Source organism: Watersipora subatra, chromosome 10, assembly GCF_963576615.1.
Source record: "Watersipora subatra chromosome 10, tzWatSuba1.1, whole genome shotgun sequence".
Lineage (NCBI taxonomy): Eukaryota > Metazoa > Bryozoa > Gymnolaemata > Cheilostomatida > Watersiporidae > Watersipora > Watersipora subatra.
Genome location: NC_088717.1, coordinates 14,438,520 through 14,460,317, shown reverse-complemented (window position 1 = coordinate 14,460,317; position 21,798 = coordinate 14,438,520). Strand labels below are relative to the sequence as shown.

Here is a 21,798-nt window from a genome sequence, read left to right as displayed (position 1 = left end):
TAAAAGGTTTTAACCAGACTCGCTAAAGGCTATAGTAAAAGCTGGGAAGCGAAAAGATTTAAAATTTAACAGAGTTAAAATTTAGTGAAATAGTTGGGGTAAAAATACATACTAAAACTCAGCTTTAACTAGCTTTGAATGTGTGTTTAGTAAGCTAAACATATTTGAAGTGAATTAAAAGCTTATGTTGTACGTATGTCTTGATAGTGAGAACTCCTTACCCATGCATACTGCATTTCATACACACATGATGTTGCATTTTACCGTTTTGCAGATCATAATTACTAGGTGCACTTAATACAATGCAGCTACTGTAGGTAACTAAAGTAAACAAACTATTTTGTTACTAATTTTCAAAATGTTCAACATTTTTATAAATTTTTGGACGATTTTTACCTTTTTTTTACATTGTACAATTACAATGGTTTATATACCCCTACATACGATTTTTTCACCATACGATGTCAACCTTGGAACAGATCAACATCGTATCTCGTGGGTGCACTGCATTTATCGACTTCCTTCATTATAATAACAAATATGTATTTGGACGATATCGTGAAAAATCGTTGTGGCTCATTCGCTGGTAGGTAATAAATGGTTATGATGCAAACAAAGAATTTAATTATATTAACTATATTTTTTTAGTATATTTTGTGTCATGAAATGATGATGAACATGTGTTTGATGGCTATGATACTACTGTAAATGTTTTTATGAGTTTTATAAAATTTTTCGAACTTTTTTAGTTTTAGCCTGAATAATAGTGAAGTACTGTTTTTTTCTGTTTGATGACATTTGCTGAGGGTTGCCCAACTTTTTTACTAGTGTTTTATCAAATATCATTGTATTATGAGCACATTTAGATATATTTAATAAAAGTTTAAAAACTTCGGATCGTTGGACAAATTGCCCAGAGTTACAGACACGTGTTGACAAAAACGGCCAGGGTTCAAAGAATTAACAAATGGCTTTTAACATTAATTCTAAAACTAATAAATGCAGACATTTTGTATAAGTTTCAGCAGTTTAAATAATTTTATTTAAATATTTATAAAATTTTATTTAATATTTTTAATTTAATAATTTTTTTGTGAAATTGTAAGTGAATATCAAGGTAGCCAGCAACTACATTTAGCGCTACATTATATCTCTCGTAGTACATAAGATCACCTGCTGCAGAGTGTCACATTAGCCTGCAACAAAATATAAGTAGCACTGGTTGGATTCACAGACTATTGTTAGCACCTTATTAGGAAATCACCTGCAAGAGAGTGTCAGAGCAGCCTGCAGCTATAAGCATACTTAAATGGCAAGAATTAATTTAAACTACAACAGCAAGATCTCCTTCACGCTCTACTTCAAGTGTTTTGGATCCTCTGACCAATACATTGAATAAACCTCATTCTAAAGAGTTGTCTTTCTATTGTAAGATATTATCTAAGACAGAAAAACCGAATTTTTAGAAGTTATCCCCTCGACGATTAACTGAGCATGAATTTCAAATCGGACGTGTCGTTCTGCTCACATTATTTGTTAATAAAATGAATAATATTCAACCATTTATTATTTTAATAATAATAATAACTTAAATAATGATAATCTGACGCAAAAAATGTGAATTATTACGGACAAAAAGGATTGATTTCAAGCATAAGAATTGATATTGATTTTTTAAAATTAAGTTATTGTTTTTGTCATCATACGATTGAGTAGCCTAAAGGAGATTGAGACAGCAATATAAAATACGTTGCTGATCGGTATTTTGCTGTCCAGCGCCTATTTTAGTTCAAGTGTCACAGTAGGGTAACAGCATAAATTTCATAACCACTTTGATCTCCTGTAATGCTTCCGCACGATAGCTGAACTCCCAGAGCTAGCTGATAGCCAGCCACCGATAGCTAATGCCCAGAGAAAACTGGATTTACTACTCTGGTGCCTGAAACCTTGTAATTCACGAAACCGATTTCATGAGTCATGACATAATATTTACTATAATAAGAGCCATGAGCTTCCATCCGTCTGTCTAAAGTCACAGTAATAAATCAGAAAAAAGATTGCTCTGTACATGGTTTGAACTCACAACACTCCGCGTGGGAGACAGGTGTGCTACTACCTGTGCCAACCAATACAATTATGCCAATTATTGTATATATAGTTATTCTCTACTTCATCTATGCTCCTGGTGAACTCTTACGGCGCACTGGACTACCGCGGTACTGGTATATATAATAACGAAATCAACACTTTGTTAAAAATCAAGATTTATTCCTCATTTACAGATGCAGGCTTGTTAAAGAGAGGGTCGGATAAGGCAGTGCTTACAAAGGTATGATTTTGGTTGAAAATAAACCATGTTAGTTGCTAGAGTTGCAGTGGAACTGATGAGATAACAAATATATGTAGCTTCTACTCATAAAAGGAGTGGGGGGAGTTGTAGTACTCATGTTGTTGTTTGCAATTGTATCCAAACCAAATTGCTTCTGACTATGCAATGCATGATGACTGAATGATTTGCATTGGAGCAGAGAAATTGTAAGCAATAATTCATTAACACTGAAAAACTTTATGACAGTTGCATAGGAATTATGGCTGTGTGTAAATATAAAAACATATAATATAAAACTAATAATATAAATTAACAGTAATAGTAAATTAAATATAATACCATATAGTATGATACAATATAATTTTTACTATAATAAGAGCTGTGTCTATTTGTCTGCCTGTTTGTCTGTTTGTTCATCACCGTGGCAACAGCGTTGGCGGATAAAGTTGTCTCGCACAAGAATTGAACTCAGACACTCAATTTTACAGACCAGCGTGTTAACCATTATATTACTCATCTGCCTTACCACTTTGCGGGATAATTATGCAAAAACTGATTACTCATAATGATCTCACAGGATGTACGAAATTGCCAAGAGTACTGGTACGGTATCATACTAGCAGTATGCTTGGCTTCACCCAGGATTTCTTTCAAGGATTTCTTTCAATTTCTTTCAAATCTTTGAAATAGCCTCAGAGTAAGAATAAGAATAAGCCTTCAGCCTCCAGCCTCCAGCCTCCAGCCTCCAGCCTCCAGCATTTAAGAGGCTGGTTCTCAGGAACCGCATAGAGTTTTGGTACCAAATATTTTGATGACTTGATGGAAACATGAAGCATATCATGTGAGGTTTGGATCAAATCGGCCAAAAAATGTCGAAATGTATAGAATTTACGAGGACTAACACACATACAATGACAATATGAGATTTATTAATGATTTACATATACTATAATGAGTTACATGTACTGTGATAAACACAAAATAATATGGCATAAAATAATACTATGTAATAAAATATTATATTTTATCATATAATAAAATGTTATATTTTATTATACAATAAAATATTATATAATTAAATTTAATGTAATAAAATATAATATACAATAATATACAATATAATATATAATTATATGATAAAATATTATATTTTATCATATAATAAATTATTATATTTTATTATATAATTAAGTATTATAATAAAATTTAATGTAATAAAATATAATATACTATAAGGAGACAGCAGCTTATCTAATAAAAGTTGTGTTAATGATAATTTTTTACAAAAATGGTCTAAAATGTCTGAAATCTCATTTCCTCAAAAACTTAAAGGCGCTGTTGTTCAAGTGGTAATCTCTTTTCTATGAGTTCTCTGAGAACAACAGACAGGATATGGCTCTAACAATCATAGTTGACTTAGGCAGCAGCTGTCAGCTAAGAATTTTAGCAATAACAACCGCCTACTCATAAGTAAGTGTTGTTTAATGTAAGCTGAGCAATATATGATTGCTTCGCTTGTTGTTGCAACTCATTATCACGTAATCATTGCAGATTCTCCCCTATGACTATCTCTATTATTATCATCACCATTTATATTATTCACAAAAGCCACAACTGGTTATCACTGGAATCTGTTATAAAAACAACCTTGTTTTTTAACCTTTGCGCTATTAGCAGAGCTATTCAAATGTTGATTTGATGAAGTTGCTTGAGATTATAATAATGTAGAGGATTTGAACTCGTATATAGTAGTTCGGGAAGGAAACAGTAGGCCTACTTATATCTCATGTTTAAGAGACATGAACATGAGACATGAACATGTTTCATGCGACATGAAACATTTGAACCCTTAATACCTCGTGCACCATAAAATATCTTTTGCATACTATATGCATTTTTATTAAAAAAAATTCAGCTGTTGTCCTAACTGTTTAGCTAACTGTTGCCTTTTCTTATTGTTTTATTATGGTTGTACGGCATGATTTTAAAAAATATTTCTATTTGCAATGAAATTATTGCCAATAAAGTAGTATATAAAACTGTTTTATAATAGTTTTACACTAGAGCTATCTCTCTTATCTCACTAGAGTTATCTCCCTTAGCTACTAGAGTTATTTTCCTTAGTCCACTAAAGTGATCTCCCTCAGCCCCCTGAGAATTATCACCCTTAGCCAACTACTTAGCCTACCATAAAACCTTTACGGATCTACCATAGAACCTTTACAGACTGCATAAAAGCTTTACAGACCACATAAAACCTTTACAGAACTGCATAAAACCTTTACAGACCTACCATAGAACCTTTACAGACCTACCATAGAACCTTCACAGACCTGCCATAAAACCTTTATAGACCTACCATAAAACCTTTACAGACCTGCATAAAACCTATACAGACCTGCCGTAAAACCTTTACAGACCTTCCATAAAACCTTTACAGACCTACCATCAAACCTTTACAGGCTTGCCATAAAACCTTTACAGACTTGCCATAAAACCTTTACAGACCTGCATAAAACCTTTACAGACCTACCATAGAACCTTTACAGACCTACCATAAAACCTTTACTCGGTACATTTGTAATTGTTAAAGACTATTAAACGAAACTTTACATTTTAGCACTCCCTTCTTTTTAATTTTATTTTTTCTACTATCACATGTTTAGTATTGACGTATGACTATAAAGGTCGCTCTTATGCAATAGGTCTATTTGGTGTGCAATTGTGAAGGTCAGCAAACAGTTACAATATTACAAAACTTCATGGTCGTGCATTTTTTATTTGTTTATATTTTATTTTCACCACAATAATTTCATTCATATTTAAAAATTTTGAATGGTAAGTTATTATACTATACTAGGTACTGAGCATGGCATGTAAGTTACATTTTATAGACTCAAAGCAACATTGATGTGTAGGTATTGTTAACCTTTAGATTATTTGATGTGAGAACTACATGTAAGTGTGAGATGATACTCACAGCTTGAATGTGCAGAACTTTTCTTTGTGCTAGCGAAAATATTGGCACAAAAACACATTTTTAAAATACAAGTAGCCGTTGACTAAAGACCGCGTTTGATTCCAGTCAGAAGTAAGTCGATTCGGACGTAAGTCGATTCTGTATATTCTGTCAATTCTGATCTATCTTAAATGAGTTTAGCTTTCTAAACACATACTTGAAGGAAGTTTTAGTATGTACTTTAGTAAAGTTCAAACTTTCAACTAAGATTTTATCATTTATCTGTTTGTGAATCTGTTTTACCATAACGAATAACGCTGAACTAGCCATGGCAAGCAATGTATACCTCTTTATAGCGTATATAATCAGGACACAAATCGCCAAATTTTGCCTTAACGAAAAACTAACGAAAAAGCTTAACAAAAATAACGAAGAACAGCTTATGCTACGCCTCGCACTGAACTGCTTGACCTTCCCAGAGACATTGTCGTAAAGTCGGGTGGATCCATGTCGCATAGGTCGTAAGTCGACGACTACCTGTAACCCAACAAACTTGAAGTTTGCATAAATGTTACAAAATGATCCACGACCCTTGCTGCAACACTCTACAGATTCCATTTGATGTTTATGCTTAAACAAGGTGAAATATGTAATTTTGATAGAATAAATGTAGCAGAAGTTCTTGAAGAAGGAATGAATGGTACAGATAGACTAAGAAACAAACTCTTTTTAAAAAAAAGAAGACTTGAATTATCATAATTGCTGCTTACAGCATAGCATTAGTATATCAGCTCCTAAATTAAATAGTAGCTTTTATACGAAATGGTTTGACATACTAGAAATAATTCCATTGACGAAAGTAGTTCAATAATGCCATGAACATACATGTAAGTACATATTTTAGAATAATAATAGAAATAATATCAATTTTTCAAAATTAAAACTTAATCTTAATTTTAGTACTTTCACATTCTACAAAAATGCTTATAGATTACATGCAGTTTAATTTTTTTTAAACTGAATTCCATTCACACCAAGGCAATCCTACTTGAAATGCACTCAGTGAGTCGGGGTCAGACAACTCCTCATCTCCTTTGGAGGATTCTGTTGGTGCAACAGATGTGCCAGACATCACATCGAGCTCATTTTCCTCAAAGCTTAGCTGATTCACCAACTTTTTGTTTTTCTTTCGACAGCATGCCATGTTGCTTCCTGTCAGCTCCCCTCACCTGATAGATTAAAAGACAATGACATAAATAATGGTTTAAAAACCTGAAAAACAATGCTGACAGAAACTGCTTATAGAGGTTAAATGTGCTTGAGTAAGTAGATCAGTATGTTGACCCTTGCCTGATACCCAGATTGTTTTTACGAAGGGCATGCTGCCGCAATCACTTTTTGTCAACTCCAATATCACTGATTACAAAGCTATTTTGAACACCAGTACAAAGCAAGCTGGTCATAATATGCATGAGTGTAGATTATGAATGCAGTAGTCACACATTAAAATAGAATTTATAAACATAATCAAGAGCAAAAAATTTCTATAGACCTGGGTATAAGCGGATACTATTAGCTAAACAGCTAGTTTTCAAACATGTTGCTATTACACTCTTAACAAGGCTTTTAGGAGCAGCAAAACACGGGATACGATTCAAGTTTTAGCAGGTGCTTGGGCTATGACTAAATATGAAAGGTAAAAAAGTAACCATCTAAATTTTCTACAATATAAATTATTTTGAACAACAATATAAAATTTGATAGAGTAGTGTTGGACCTATTTAGTGCAATATTACGCCAGCAGATCGTCTGACATATTGCAGCCCTTTGCACAAAATATTGAGACAAGAATCTTTTCTGCTTGCAAGAGAGCGATGTAAGATGACGCCGCAGTCTTGGTTTTACAAAACAGTTTTACAAACTATAGTACAAACAACTATAGTAATTTTTACTATAAAAAGAGCTGTGTTCGATCATCTGTCCGAGACAAGGGTTGGAGGTTTGGAAAAGAGATTCATGAAGTTTGCTTTGATAAGCTGACACTCTAACATCTAACACCCTGGCCAATCGGCTGCCTTTCATTGCCTCAGAATAATTGGGGAGATAATTATTTCTCTGTGCTTCTCCTGTTCGCAAATTTATTCATATTAACACAGAGAAAAAAGAATGTGGTAGTTTACGCGTGGCTCAATTTAATCTTTTTGATGTTTGCCTTTAACTTTTTTTCAAGCTCTCCATAAAATTCACAAGTCCTTTGCATTAGAAACTATTTTTTGTGTACAGAAAAATGCAATTACAAGCAGCAGTTAGTCGCAATCTGTAAATACTGCAAGAGGTTATAGCCTATAATAAAATCATACAGCTGCATAAGGTAGTGTAAGTTAACCTTGTTTTCCCACATCTAGGGACAAGTTCGATACAAGTTTAAGAGAGCACAACCATTTTAATTTTGAACTGACAGACTCAGTTTTCTAGTGAGCCATTTGAGAAACTAGCCCGAACAGCATAAACACGTTTTGGTATTTATTCAAGCAAGTAACTCTTTTGTTTAATTACATTTGTCAAATTTTCTCTATGTCTATGACTATATTTGTACCTAATTGAACGCATAACTTGTTAAGCTAAACTTTGTTGCTGCTAAAATGCCTCAGACTACTGCCAGTAGCTAACAGCACAATACAAATATGGTGGTGGAGTTTCGGTGAACATAATTAAAGCACTCAACTGGTCATAAGTGATATATGCTGAGCACTTATACGGTTAAAACAGCGACACAAACGCAGCAGATAGCTGCTTCTCTTTCCTCAATATCATTAATTATCTATTGGAAAGTGCTCAGAGGTAAATGTCTATGTAATTGCTTGTGTGTGCGTGTACGTTACTTAGAACAACACTTATACTAGGTAATCGATTCTATATCATATGAATGTTATGATCCTGAAACTGCTGCATACTCGGCAGCTGTTCAACCAGCTGACTTGGTAACTACAGTTCAGATATGAGGCAGCACTTCTTAGCGAGTTGTAAATCTAATCACCAGAACCAGTCAGAATATACGAATAATATGAAGAATAAAATCAAGATACATTTCTCTAAGATAGCATAAGAAACAACGAAATTAACTGTTAAAATATATCAAAAAAAGTTTTCTTTCCAGTATAGAGCGTGCCTTCTGAAAAAAGTGGAAAATTGATTTAAATTGATATGGATGGTGCGCTTCGTTCAACTAATACTATAATCATGGACCCAAAACCAAATACAGGTAATAAGAGAAAAGTTGTCGATGCAAACCAATAATACTACAGCTACTGTATAATCATTAGATTAAAAAGTTCAGTTTAGTTTTCCTTTTTTGAAGGACCAGAGAGATGAGTTTGGGAAGATCTTGGAACCGATTACGCTATTTACGCGTGTGTTCTACGCTTCATATAATGTGAAATCTCTATAGCGTAAACGTTCCTGGAATGGACTATTTCCGTTGTAGGGGTGTCTACTGTACATTTATATAAGATAGCATAACAAACAATGAAATTAACAATTTTGTGACACAAAGTTAAGTTATGTTTACATTATATTATTACAGTTTAAATCTTATACAGAAGACATGACTTACAGCCATGCTATAGCATTATAGATGTCACTTATGACACCATATGTGTGGACCGATAAGAAACTGTAATTTTGCCATCACTTATAGTACAATACATATCAATACATACCAATACATACCCATACATATCAATACGTATCAATATGTATCAATCAATACACAAGAAAACACTGATTCTGACCAGTAAATTTACTCATTTGAGGTTATTATTATTATCAATATTTTCTATTTATATTGGTGCAACACGAGTAAAAAAATTGTTGAGCCAAATGTATTGCTTGAGGTTTTCAATAGCCATAAAAGTAAAAAGGCAAAATATTGTCTATGATCAAGGCTCAGTCTACATCAATGCATTTCCATATCTATGAAAAGTAGTTAGCAGTACTAATGGGTGTCACAACGCTGCCTTCAATTACAGCTTTAGTTATCTCCAGCATTCACTTACTCGCTGTCACAAATCTTAAAGATAAACTTACACAAAAATTTAGCTGATTTCATTAGAAAATATCTGTATTTTTCTATCATTTGCAATTTTTTCATGTTTGAGGTGCTCGGAATGCCAGGATGTTTCCAGATTAAAATTGATAAAACTTGATTGCGATTAAAACGCTCAGAAGAAAAATACGTGCAAAATGATGTCACTAGTTGTTATGGTTGCTATAGTTGATATCGGCTATTGCGTTCAAGTTACAGCATTACGTGTCTCTATTCTGTCAGTCTCTTTGTAACTATAGATGACATAATCACACTCAAGTTTGATCTGAGCGTTTTAACCAAGATCAAGTTTTGTTGATTTTAATCTTGAAGCATCCTGGCATTCAAACCACACAAACACCATAAACAATTGCGCGTGAGAGAAAAATACTGATACTTTCTGATAAATTTACCTAAAATTAATCTGTGCATACACACAGCTATTTATTACATCTAGGAGTTGTCTTTTCTTTTGTAAATTAACAATTGCATGCCTACTTATGTCAATATATATAAATCTCAATGTTTGTCAATCGTCTGTCTAGTTATAGCGATAAAGTTTTATGACTGACAAATTTACTTCACACTGGATTTGGTTTGAACTTAGAAGTTCCACGATCTGCAGACCTGCGAGCTAATCGACTACGCTATGTTGTCCTTGTCATACTATGGCATAATAGGGCACATACTTATGTATCACTTGCGAAAATACTAGTACGCTTAAAGTTCATGATCGCAGTTATGGATCATTACGCATAACGTAACGCCACAAGCTGATGTCAGTCGTAGGACACGGCTCTTATCATAGTAAGTTACTACCTCTCCTAGCCAAGTTATTCAAATGCATTGGGTAATTATTTTATTTCCCGTGCAGTGCTGGACATTCATCTAGTACATGTATATAGGAAAAAATGGTGCTTCAGTAAAGCATTAGGCAAGCTTTACAGTCAACAAACCCAGTCTTCATGAGATTGGGCATTTCACTGTGTTTTCTGGATTTTCCAGCAAATATCAAATGTTTTATTATAGCAAATAGATTTTTTACAATTACAGCCAGTATATGTAAACAAAGTGAAAGTAATTATAATAAATTGAACTGCAAGTAAACAAATAATTTCATCATAAATCTGTAAGCAAGCATCTAATATAGTCTTATGCAAACTTCAATATTGAATATGCTAAACATTTTTGTGTTTTTGTGAATATTACATTTTTATGAAAACTCTTAAAAGTTTTTTCAAAATAGAAAATTTGGCAAACAAAAATGTCGCAAGTAGGTTTGCCTTTAAAACAAAAAGTTAGACACTTTGTACATGAGTATGTCAAATTGGAAAACTGTATAAAGAATGCTACCTAAATATACCTCACTTTATGAACTACCCTCAAGTCATGGTCTGGCTTTGCTGTTAGATAGTGGCTCATTTTATTACACAGTCAGTTTTAGTCACTTCATCAATACAAATAGCCTATTGACTGATTAATGCTTAGCAGAATGGGCAAAATCTTTACTATAAAACAAGCCGTACCCATCCATCTGCCTGAAGCCACAGATGAGTTTTGGAAACAGATTTGCATCACACAGGATTCGAACCTGTTTCTTTTGGCATGGCCTACTAACCCTCTATTATCAACCGCACCAACCAACTATTCACTAGCATTCCGGCATAATTATGCGTATAGTTATTACACCTGATGATCTTTCACTAATGACTCACTAGACTGCTTGGGTACTAGTTGTTGTAAAATAGCAACATAACAGTTTAACTGGTTATGAAGAAACATATATTTTACGATGGGTCAATATTAACCTGTTAAAAACACAGTGTTGTAATGTAACACTTTTAACACACTAAATGTCGTTTGGGCTGATGTTCAAAAGCACCAATTTTTGGCAAAGAACACAACATTATCCTGATCAGTGGCAAAACATGCATGCAATCATTTTATTCACTAGGCTTTATACAAGCTGCAATACTTGTTGTACAATGATTGATTATAAAAGTTTCTCCTTATTGACTGTAGATTAACCAATGAATTTACTCATTCAAAGCTACTACTATTATTCACTGTTTATCTTTTATATTCTAGATTAATTTTTTTGCAACACAAAAAATACAATCATTTCAATAGAATTAGCTGATGGGACACGAGTAAAGCAAAAATATTTTAAACAAATACCAAAATATTGGGATTAATTTCGACCCCACTTGAAATTCATGCTGAATTTATCATGTTTAAGCATAAAGTTCTCATACAGGCCACAAGCACCATAGACAGACTTGCTCGACTATTATCATAAAATGGTAACCTATGCTGCCCGTGATCACAAGTGGTGAATACAGTTTGACTTGTGCAAGAGAACCGCACACAGAACCTCTCTAAAATACGCTGAAAAGGTGAAATTCAGCATGAAACTGCCGACAGGGTATATAGGGGCTCATATGGGAGTCATGCTTATCCACCTCTATCTTCTGCTGAGCACACCCATGTTCTAAACGACTAAGCGCTCACTGAAGGCTCAGCTTTATGTGAACACAAGTCATCGAGCCTCAGGCCATAATGTTTTGCTGCGCTAGATTATCACAAAGGCTCCTGCTGCTGATATGACAATCAATGGAAAAACATTAGGCCAAACATTGGCTGTATAACTGTTAACAAACTCTTACAAACTGACATCGCCGAAGCAACGCAGATATATCGGAGAACGTTACAGGTGTCGGAGTTTCCCGATAATTCACCGACCATCTACAACAGTCTGTGGAATGTACAGCACTTCAGCAGTGGTGATTGTCTGGTGTATTTTGCTGATGCTGTTGATTTTCCTTAATGGCAATTGCTGCAAGACTAGCATTTTATCATTTCAGCAACTGCATTGTATAATTAGAACAATATGTTGCAGACTATTCACTGATATTGATGAGGATGGGTTTGCGATAGTTTGAACACTGTTATTATAAATGATCACCAAAGGGAGTATTGTGGGATTGAAAATGAGATTACACAAAATTTTTGTAGCTTTTATCAGAAAGTATCGATATTTGTCTATCATTTGCGATTGTTTTTGATGTTTGAGATGATCTGATTGCCAGGATGTTTCAAGATTAAAATTGATAAGACTTAATTGCGATTCAAACTCTCAAGAGAGAAATCCACAGCACAATGTTAATTGTTATCATAATTGATATGATAATTGATAACCAAATTGTTATCCTTGCTATAGTTGATATCAGCTGTTGTGTTCAAGTTGAACCGTTACGTGTCTCTATTTTGTCAGCCTCTTTGCAACTATAGGCATCATAATTGCACTATCACTTGATTTGAGCATTTCAATCATGATCAAGTTTTATCAATTTTAATCTTAAAACATCCTGGTAATCAAATCATCTCAAATATCAAAAACAATCGCTAATGATAGAAAAATATCGATACTTTCTGATAAAACTGGCAAAATTTTGTGTAAGTTAATCTTTAACGCTGACATGCTAGTATGAACCAGCTTTAACTAGTATGAACCAGCTTTAACTAGTATGAACCAGCTTTAACTAGTATGAACCAGCTTTAACTAGTATGAACCAGCTTTAACTAGTATGAACCAGCTTTAACTAGTATGAACCAGCTTTAACTAGTATGAACTAGCTTTAACCCGGAATGTCGAGTTCTGATTCTTGACCAGAGCTCTTATTATTTAGTAGACTCTCCTACAATGTAAATAATCCGTTCCAGGAACGTTTACGTTATAAGGATATTATGCTATACGAACAGGAAAATACCTGTAAATTGCCTGATCCGTTCCAAGATCTTTCCAAACTCACCCCTTTGACTATACAGAAAGAAAAAAACTAGAGTTAACTTTTTAATTTGTTGGTGGTATCGTAACTGTAATATTACTATTGCATCAACAAGTTGTCAATGCAAATTAATAATATTACAATTACGATACAGTTACAATGGTCATAGTATTTCAGCCATAACCATTGGCTGAACAGGTGAAAATCTAGTGTAAACTTGTGGATATAAGTTAAACAGCGCGGTTGGCTAACCCTTGTGAGCGCTGCGCTGCGCAGCAGTTGCGTGTGCAGTCAGCTACTACAGTGCCCAGCGTGTCCTTGGAAGGATGACCAGTAAATAGCTCGAACACTCAACTCGCTATGAATAAATTAGCTCACTTGCTGACACTTGCTGACATACATGCGTCATCTGGCTGAATTGCTGCCTTGCAGAGAAAATGTATCAGATAGTCTCTGAGCTTGCTATTGTATCTCACAAGCCCTACAAACCCATGCGGATTTGAAGTTGTGCCCACGTTGAGTTACTGTGTGATAAGTGTGTCAATGGACATGTTGCATGTTGCGGATCAACATGGGCATTTTAGTAGAAAAAAAGAATTTTATACCAGAGGTCATGGTGCCACACTCCAAGCTCGTCAAATCAAAATAGGAGCAATTGAATTACGAGAAATGTTTGCGCATCATTCGCAAGCATGAAACATTCAATAAAAATTTCTGAGTAACAAAATTCTCTTGGCTTACGAGTTTTTGATGTTTTCTATTTGTGGATGCTGCAAACTTGCCGATTACAAGTGTCAAGGACACATAGCGATTCTGTTGGGCGATGCTCAAAGCCATGATTTGAAAATCAGAGATCTTAAGTTTTGAATCAGCTGTCCGCATGTCATAATGCTACACGTCAGAATTGTTTGGCATTTTAAGTCGATCTACCTTATTAGCTTACACACTTCAGATGTTATACGATTTTTGTTGGCAACTAAAAAAAATTTTCTTTTCATTGCAAAAGAAACTAAACTGTAGGCATTGATGCACGCCTTAAAACTCAACAGCAATGAAATATCCTTGTATGTTTTACATGTTGTCAGCCACTAGTAATTTGCTTTTTCTAGTGCTTGTCTGAAGGCTAACATTCACCAGAAGCATGCCAAAACACTTTACTTCTTACCTGGCATGCTTAGTGGTTAGACATATGCCATGTAGCGATATATTATTTGACTTTGTATTGCTGTGTTTAAATTGTTTCCCCTAAAAGTTGAGCTCACAAACCTTGGGAGAGATACATGCATTGTAAGAAATTCTACTTCTTTGAAAGCTTTCAAGTTACTGCCATTTTATTCAGCTCAGAGAGGTGATGGCAGCATTATGACTTAATCCTTTCATGCTAAGCTCTACTCCACTGCTGTTAAACATATTAACTGCTGGACCGTGTGTTGGCCTTGATCAATGTCGACATAAGTAAGTAGGTATTGCTCTTGTAATAACAGGTGTTTAGTGCATTTGTGGTCAGCAAATCTCTCTAATTAAGTTTCATAGAGGAGCTAATTACACTTACATGTACTTTAAACAAAGATTTACTTTGCTTAATGACTCTTGTCTAATAGATTTAACTCTAGCATATTTATACTATAAACATCCACAATAAATCGGCTATACTAATAATTCTCATTTTGTCATTGTGTCTGTTAGTCCGTGCAAACCCTGCCTTTCCACATTTTTTGGCCCATTTCATTCAAACTTCCCACACACAGGCTACATGCCTTCTGTCAGGTTGCCAAAATATTTGGTTTCAAAACTCTATCTGATTTTTGAGAACAGCCTCTTAAAACACCCATATGATGAGAAAATCAAGAGTGCCCCCTCCCATACATCAAGGACAATTGCCATCAATGAGTATGTGCAGGGATTGTTGTTATAAAAGCAGTGTTGCAATTCGTATTGAAAACCTACATGTTTGCTGCAGGCTATCGAATTGAAAAGAAAAGAAACCCTGGGCAACACATAGCTCAATGCTAGTCAAAAATACATTTAAAGACAATTTAGACACAATTGCTTTGTTGCACACGTATTTTGACAGAAATTCACTGTATTTTCATAGCGAATTGGTAACCAAACACTTTATAATATTTTTGCATTTTGAGGCGCAAGTTTTAAAATAAATGCGAGGAAGAGTTTAACCTATGAGCCAATTATCATCTTACAGAGGACGCGCTGACCTGCTGTATCAACAGAATAAACGTGCGCGCAATAGGAAACAGAGCGTATGTCTGGACTTATTGACTCTTAATAACACGCGTGTTTATGGGGCATTCTCTTATACCATAAATATATAAATCAATTACGATTACTGAGACAGCGGTAGCCAAAGAGCTGTCAACGCGGTATAACAAGCTCGCAATGCTATGTACTAATTTCCAACAAGTATCTTGTTGCATTCTAAGTTTCATATTATGACATTGTTAATATTATGTACTCATGACCTTAGAGCGACCTCCAACAAACAAATCTAAATATAATCATTGTGCTTGTGCTAGTGAGGAAAGATTAGACTCAACACCAGCAAAAAAGTGAAAAAAGCATGTGAATAAATCAAGTAACAAGCTATTCTTGTCCTATTTTGACACATTTCAAGCAGAAACTTTGATGTGAGGCCATTAGTAAAGTTTTATTACGGTATAAATGCTGGTAAATATAATAGTAATTTCAACTCAAAGATAAAAGAATACTAGCCAGTTAGTTTCTTACTAGTAAACATACTAACTCAGTATTTTTAGTATTACTAACCCTTTCGCTGGGTCAGTCTCCCAAAAATGTCCGAATGTTGTGTAATTTTATGTTGACAATTCAATAAAATCAGCGTTTTATGAACATGCATGACTTGAACTAAAATTTACTGGATGGTTTTAGATGTGAGGCTTTCCATTAAGTACGTTACTTTGTTTGGAGTTTTTCCCAAGCCCTTATTTAGACACAGTCAAATAATTGCCCTTCATCGCTCCGCTGTATCGCTTCCCATAAATGCATAGTATTCACAAAAACAGCACAAGTGGACACAGCACTATTATAATACGAATTATCATAATCATGACTTTGCTCTATAGATTTTAGGAGTTGAAATCACTACTATCATGTGAATTATTACTCTATTGATTAGTCAAAAGATCACTGACCACCGTGGGATCAAATAAAAGTATTATTTATTCGTTTCGAAAAGCCGAATCGCTTGCTGACGGGTTTTTCCATTTTTTTGATATTTTGTATTTGTTTGGTTTGTAGCAAAAAGAAATACCCTTCAGGTAATCGTTTCACATTGTAATTCATAGATGAATGTTTTGATGATAATATTTTGGATTTAATAATGTTCATATCCTTTGTTATTGTTACTAGGCGACTGCTTCATAAACTTTTCTCCGTGGAACTGATAAACGACGTTTATGTTGTTTCCCCGGCAAAAGGGTTGATAATGGTATAAAAATATTGTTGCTAAATGTTATTATTATTATTGTCTTTATTATTAGTATTAGAAATATTAGTATACAGTGCACCCTCGAGATACGATTACCCTGATATACGATTTTTTCACCTTACGAAGTCAAACATCGTGATATCTTCACCTCGCTATACGAATTTTATTTCACCATACGAATTTGAGAAAAGTTTCGCCCGAGTTAAAATTTGGCCGTCGGTGTGCTCATAACACACGTCGAAATAAAAAAGACACCGAAATATAGTTTGCCGAAAACATTCTTAGAACGTTTAGAAGAGACACGATGATCGACTTCTCTCATATCCGCGTGAAAAATTTCGTGTAAAATGCACAAGCGAGAGCAAATATTCATTTGTAGCGTTATTATAGCTTTTGCTATAAACTTTCAAGTCAGCATACGTATATAACTACAAGTATCTACATTTAATTCGTTATCTATGGAATCTGAGACCGATCCAAACGTTACAAAACGAAGGAAAATTGATTTCTATGTCAACGAAGTTGGATGTCGTAAATAAGAAGGGACCCGTATTATTAACATTGTCAAGGAATATGATCGCAACCAATCAGCATTTGCAATTATTATGCAATTATTATTAAAACAAGAACTCCATTAAAGCAAGCACAAGAAAGAGCTTCCGACAGAAGATTTGAATGAGCTAGGTCATGCACGCGATCAGCATTCAAAAGGAGCAACCATTTAGTAAAGGCAAGGATGTAGAAGATACGGAAAGCCCCACATTCGCAGAAATATTTTAAGTGTTTAATTTACTGATGTGGACTGGTACATTAAAACAATGCATGTATAATATATATTATTTATCTCTTGTGTGGCATGTTTTTCATATTTTAGTCATTTTATTTGTTTCCTTTTGGTTTTATGTTTTATTCTCTTGTTTAACCATGTCTTTGCATATGGGCTTGTTATCTTCTACGTGAATACAATTCATCGTATGTATGTATGTAACTCATATAACTAGCTACTCAGGATAGTTGAAGCATCCACATTACTTTCTGAAACTTGCTAAAGCCCTGTCCCCCCTAGGGTATAAATACGTACAAACTTTGTATGTATAGTTACATTGATTCTTTTGCACATTTCATACAAGACAAACTACTGTACCACATTCTCTGGATCCTTTTACAAGCGCTAGCTAGAAATTTTCTGCATTGCACTATCAATTTTTTTCGTAGAAAAGGTAGAAGAATTGGACAGGAATGGACAACTTCTTTTAGCCTACTAAAAAATTCCAATTCATTACGTTTTAAATTTATTTTCAAGTGCACAGCACCATAATTAGCATTGATACGCTTTTGCCTCATCTCTGCTTTACTCGCTACATGTACCAGCTAAAGCCACGTTACTCCAAAGGTATGTACGTCCTGTATAGAAAATAAAATTTTATTTTTCTTTTCGGTAGCCATTAAATGGTCAAGTGTGCGAGGGGCCGCTTTCTATAACTGCATCGCTCGGCCTTATTGATTTAGGTTGAAAAAGGTTTCAAACAGATAGGCTAAAGTTTGTAGTGAAAGTGAAGGTATGAACTGCTGAAGGATAAAATTTCGTGATAAAAAGTTGATACATACTAAAACTTAGTTTCAAGTGTAGGTTTAGCAAGCTAAACTTACTTGAAGTGAATTCAAAGTTTATGTTATGCGTACCTTTTGAAGGCAAGAACTCCTTACCGTACGTTATGCATTTGGTACACACATTATAATTTTGCGTTTTATTGCAGATCATAACCATTAAAATACACTAAATACAATACAGTTACTGTAGGTAACTATAATTACTAAAGTTAACATACTATTTTGTTGCTAATTGTCAATATGTACACATTTTTATGAAAAAAATTTGACGATTTTCACCAGGGAGTGTTTGCATTGTTTAATTACAATGGTCTCTATACCCCGATATACGAATTTTTCACCATACGATGCCAACCCTGGAACGAATTAACATCGTATCTCGGGGGTGCACTGTAATTTGCTTTGTCACAGTGTTAGCACTGTTAGAATTAATGGTCCACGGCTTTAACTAGAGCCAAAAGGTACCATTTACATAGCTCTACATTTCTGAGGAACTTTCTTAAGTGTTATTACATCTCCTAATAAGACTGATTCTTGTATTATTTCAAAGAGATGTCAACTAAAACCTCCGACAGATAATGCAGATATCTGTAAGACATAGCTCCAGATAGCCTGATAACTACAGATATAAATAACCTTTATTCTCAAATCCTACAATCATCAAATTTTATTAACTGATTCTTTGTACTTCTTTATTTTCCATTATTAATTCTACTGTGATTATTATTTTTATATAAGTTGTAAGTTTTAAAGAAGCTGTTTTCAGTAGTTTTTTTATCATTGTTACTATTATTATAGGCTGTACTTAATTATACTTTCTCTTCCTCATTCTTCACCTCTCCTGCATCTCTCTGTAATGTCTATTAGCTAATATCTGTTTGTCTCCTTATTCACTAGTTTGAGATCAGGTCTTCCTACTACTATCCCTTTATCTGTCTATAGATTGAAGTTCCAAAACAGCTCCTTGTTGTTCTCTATAGCCCGCTCAGTGCGGTGATTACACCGTTTCTCTGTGCACTGTAGTTCATATGCCTTGGATATACTCCAGTGTACTGCTACAGCTATTCTATCCTGTCTGTGTATCTTTTGTTCAATCAAATGGCACCTTTCTCTTCGCATAATCTACACATCGCTATGTTGATGGTTTGCCCTCTTCTGGTTTTTTTCTAGATAGTTCTCTAGACAGTTATTTAGATAGTTCTCTAGATAGTTCTCTAGACAGTTCTCTAGATAGGTTTCTAGATAGTTCTCTAGACAGTTCTCTAGATAGTTCTCTAGATAATTCTGGAGCTTGTGATTGTTATCATCGCTCTTCAACCAATTTTAGTATTCTTCATTAGTAGAGACTTTTGTTGATCTCAAATGTTGTCCATGGGTCGGTTTGTTACTCCATTAGTTACTTTGCTTGTCGACCATTGTCACCCTTACTATCATGTATTTTTATTCATGATGAAACTAGTTTTTGGTCAGAGACCAGGTTTCTTAAAACCTCAGGTTTCCTGAGCCATATTTCCATTCTTAGCTTGTTATCTCTGTAGAATGCGTGCCGCTACCAGCAAATCAGTTGAGCAGTTTCAAATGAGAGTGCTACTCCAAGCATGGCCATTAATGGTGTCAATCGATGACTTATTTATTATGAGTATAAGTATTTTTTATAAAACTGAGTTGAATTTCTCAGCTCGTCAGCAGGTTTTTGCTGGCATCTATTTTGAAGCCCTAACATAAGATGTCCAACACCTTTCTCAGTATAATCGATGATCCTAGTAGAGCAAAGAACTGCACTTTGTCTTCCTCCTCCATCTTGATGTCTAACACGCCCAAGTATTCGTCCAGTTCGGTTACAACTCCCATTGCTCTCACCACAGGTATTACTGTTACAGATGTTCTTCACAGCTTTTTACATCTCTTGCAAGTTGTTGATATTTCTCTATCTATTCCATCGCTTTCTCTTCTGTTGTAATTGTCACCAGATACTGCAACCCTATAATCCATGTGTGGTCATTTTCATTGTCTTTCGTCACGATATCTGGTCTGCGGGTTTGAATCACACGGCCTGTTTGTATTATTATTTGTTTAGAAAAATTAATGCTTAGTTACTTGTTAGCATTTAAATTTGTGGTAGAACAGTTAACCAGAAGTTGTAGCACTCGCTGTTCTTTCTGATCCTAGCAGCACAGCAAATTTTATATTCAAATAGTTTTCTTATTGTTTCATTTATTCAGTTTATCTTCCCATCTTCTTACAACTCTGAGTGCTCTCTATTATAGCCACTACAGTAGTAATAAGTCTTCATGTTATTACTACCATTATTATTCTTATCATTCATATTATTAGTATTATTATTATTATCATACAAAAGATATGTTTTTGCTTGTTCTTTATTTTAACTTCTAGACGTAGAAGAGGCTAGTTTAGAATGTGACATAAGTGAGATAAGTTGTAGTCTGTGCAAACCTTACATCGGCATCGCACTCAACCTCACACAAAATAAAAAAAACTATATATTTAAGCATCTGTGCTCACGTGGACTAGAAGTAAATATGTTTGACAATGTAAATGTAACAATGCAAATTTGTGTTGTCAGTTAGGCCTGTTATGCATTAGCTTGTGTGACATCACAAATCTTTTTTCATTTCAAGTTTTGATTTTCACTCAAAACTAGTAGGCTAACGAATAAAATGATATACACAAAATCTGTTTTGATTGCGCCCTGCTCATCAGCATTTTAATAATAAAACTATGAGTAAAATTATGTATGTTATGAAATGAACGAAAATTTGATCGAGGCTATGAACAGAGAACCTATAAAATACAGAAATCCATTGCATCTGTTTATATGATTACATCTACTCTGATGTAACCTCAGCACTAACCTTAATTTCTCGATATATGTCATCTACCTTCTCACATTTATTGTCTATGAGCGTCTACTTTCTCATGTTACCTTTTATACACCCGATATTCATGCGTATAGTTTTGTATATCCAGTAACTGAGCAGCTTTCAGCACTAAACAAAAAGTCAGCGAGTGGCACACTCTACTTACCTCGTTTATTCCGAAAGCAATCGGTGATGCCACAAATATAACTGCTCTGTCATTACCCAAATGACAGCTGATAACCGCTGCTGGTAGGCAGTCCTCCTATTGGTCAGGAGCATGAGGACTAGAGGGGCAGTGCAACTACCTTTCAAGAGGGAAGAAAAGAGAGGAAGAGTGTGAATGAACGCGAATAGAAGCCAATCAGCGATTGAAGAAGGCCATAACTGGTTGGTGATTGAAGTTTGAATGCAATACCAGGGAGACTGTGCATATCCCTGCAGGCAGCCCATTGATTGCTGGTTATTCATTAGACTATAACATCTCCATCAAATAAAGGCAAACAGCGGTACAGCATGTCTGGGTAAAAAGTCTTTATGCATGCGATAGGTCAGCTGCTTACCTGCTTTGTAAAAAATGACGAAGAAGCCATTTGGTAAAATCGTCAAACAGTTTGTGCCATTGGAAATATTGAAGTGCTAGTCGAATGGTCGACATTGCACGGGTGTTAGAATGAACAACTAATGA

The 21,798-nt window shown here is 34.5% G+C and overlaps 1 protein-coding gene across 2 annotated transcripts in view; it reads right to left on the bottom strand.

The window, feature by feature from the left end:
- The window catches only part of LOC137406377 (uncharacterized), a 32,597-nt gene extending 11,208 nt beyond the window's left edge, over positions 1–21,389 (bottom strand). The window contains exons 1-2 of one of the 2 annotated variants that reach the window (XM_068092948.1): positions 21,280–21,389; positions 6,337–6,517 (exon numbers count right to left, since the gene is read on the bottom strand). In XM_068092948.1, coding sequence (XP_067949049.1) covers positions 6,337–6,492 — 156 coding nt within the window. In that variant the 5' untranslated portion in view covers positions 6,493–6,517; positions 21,280–21,389. Of the gene's footprint in view, positions 1–6,336; positions 6,518–21,107; positions 21,204–21,279 lie in introns of those variants that run through there. The other variant, XM_068092949.1, reaches the window with a different exon arrangement.
- Positions 21,390–21,798: the final 409 nt, after the last annotated feature.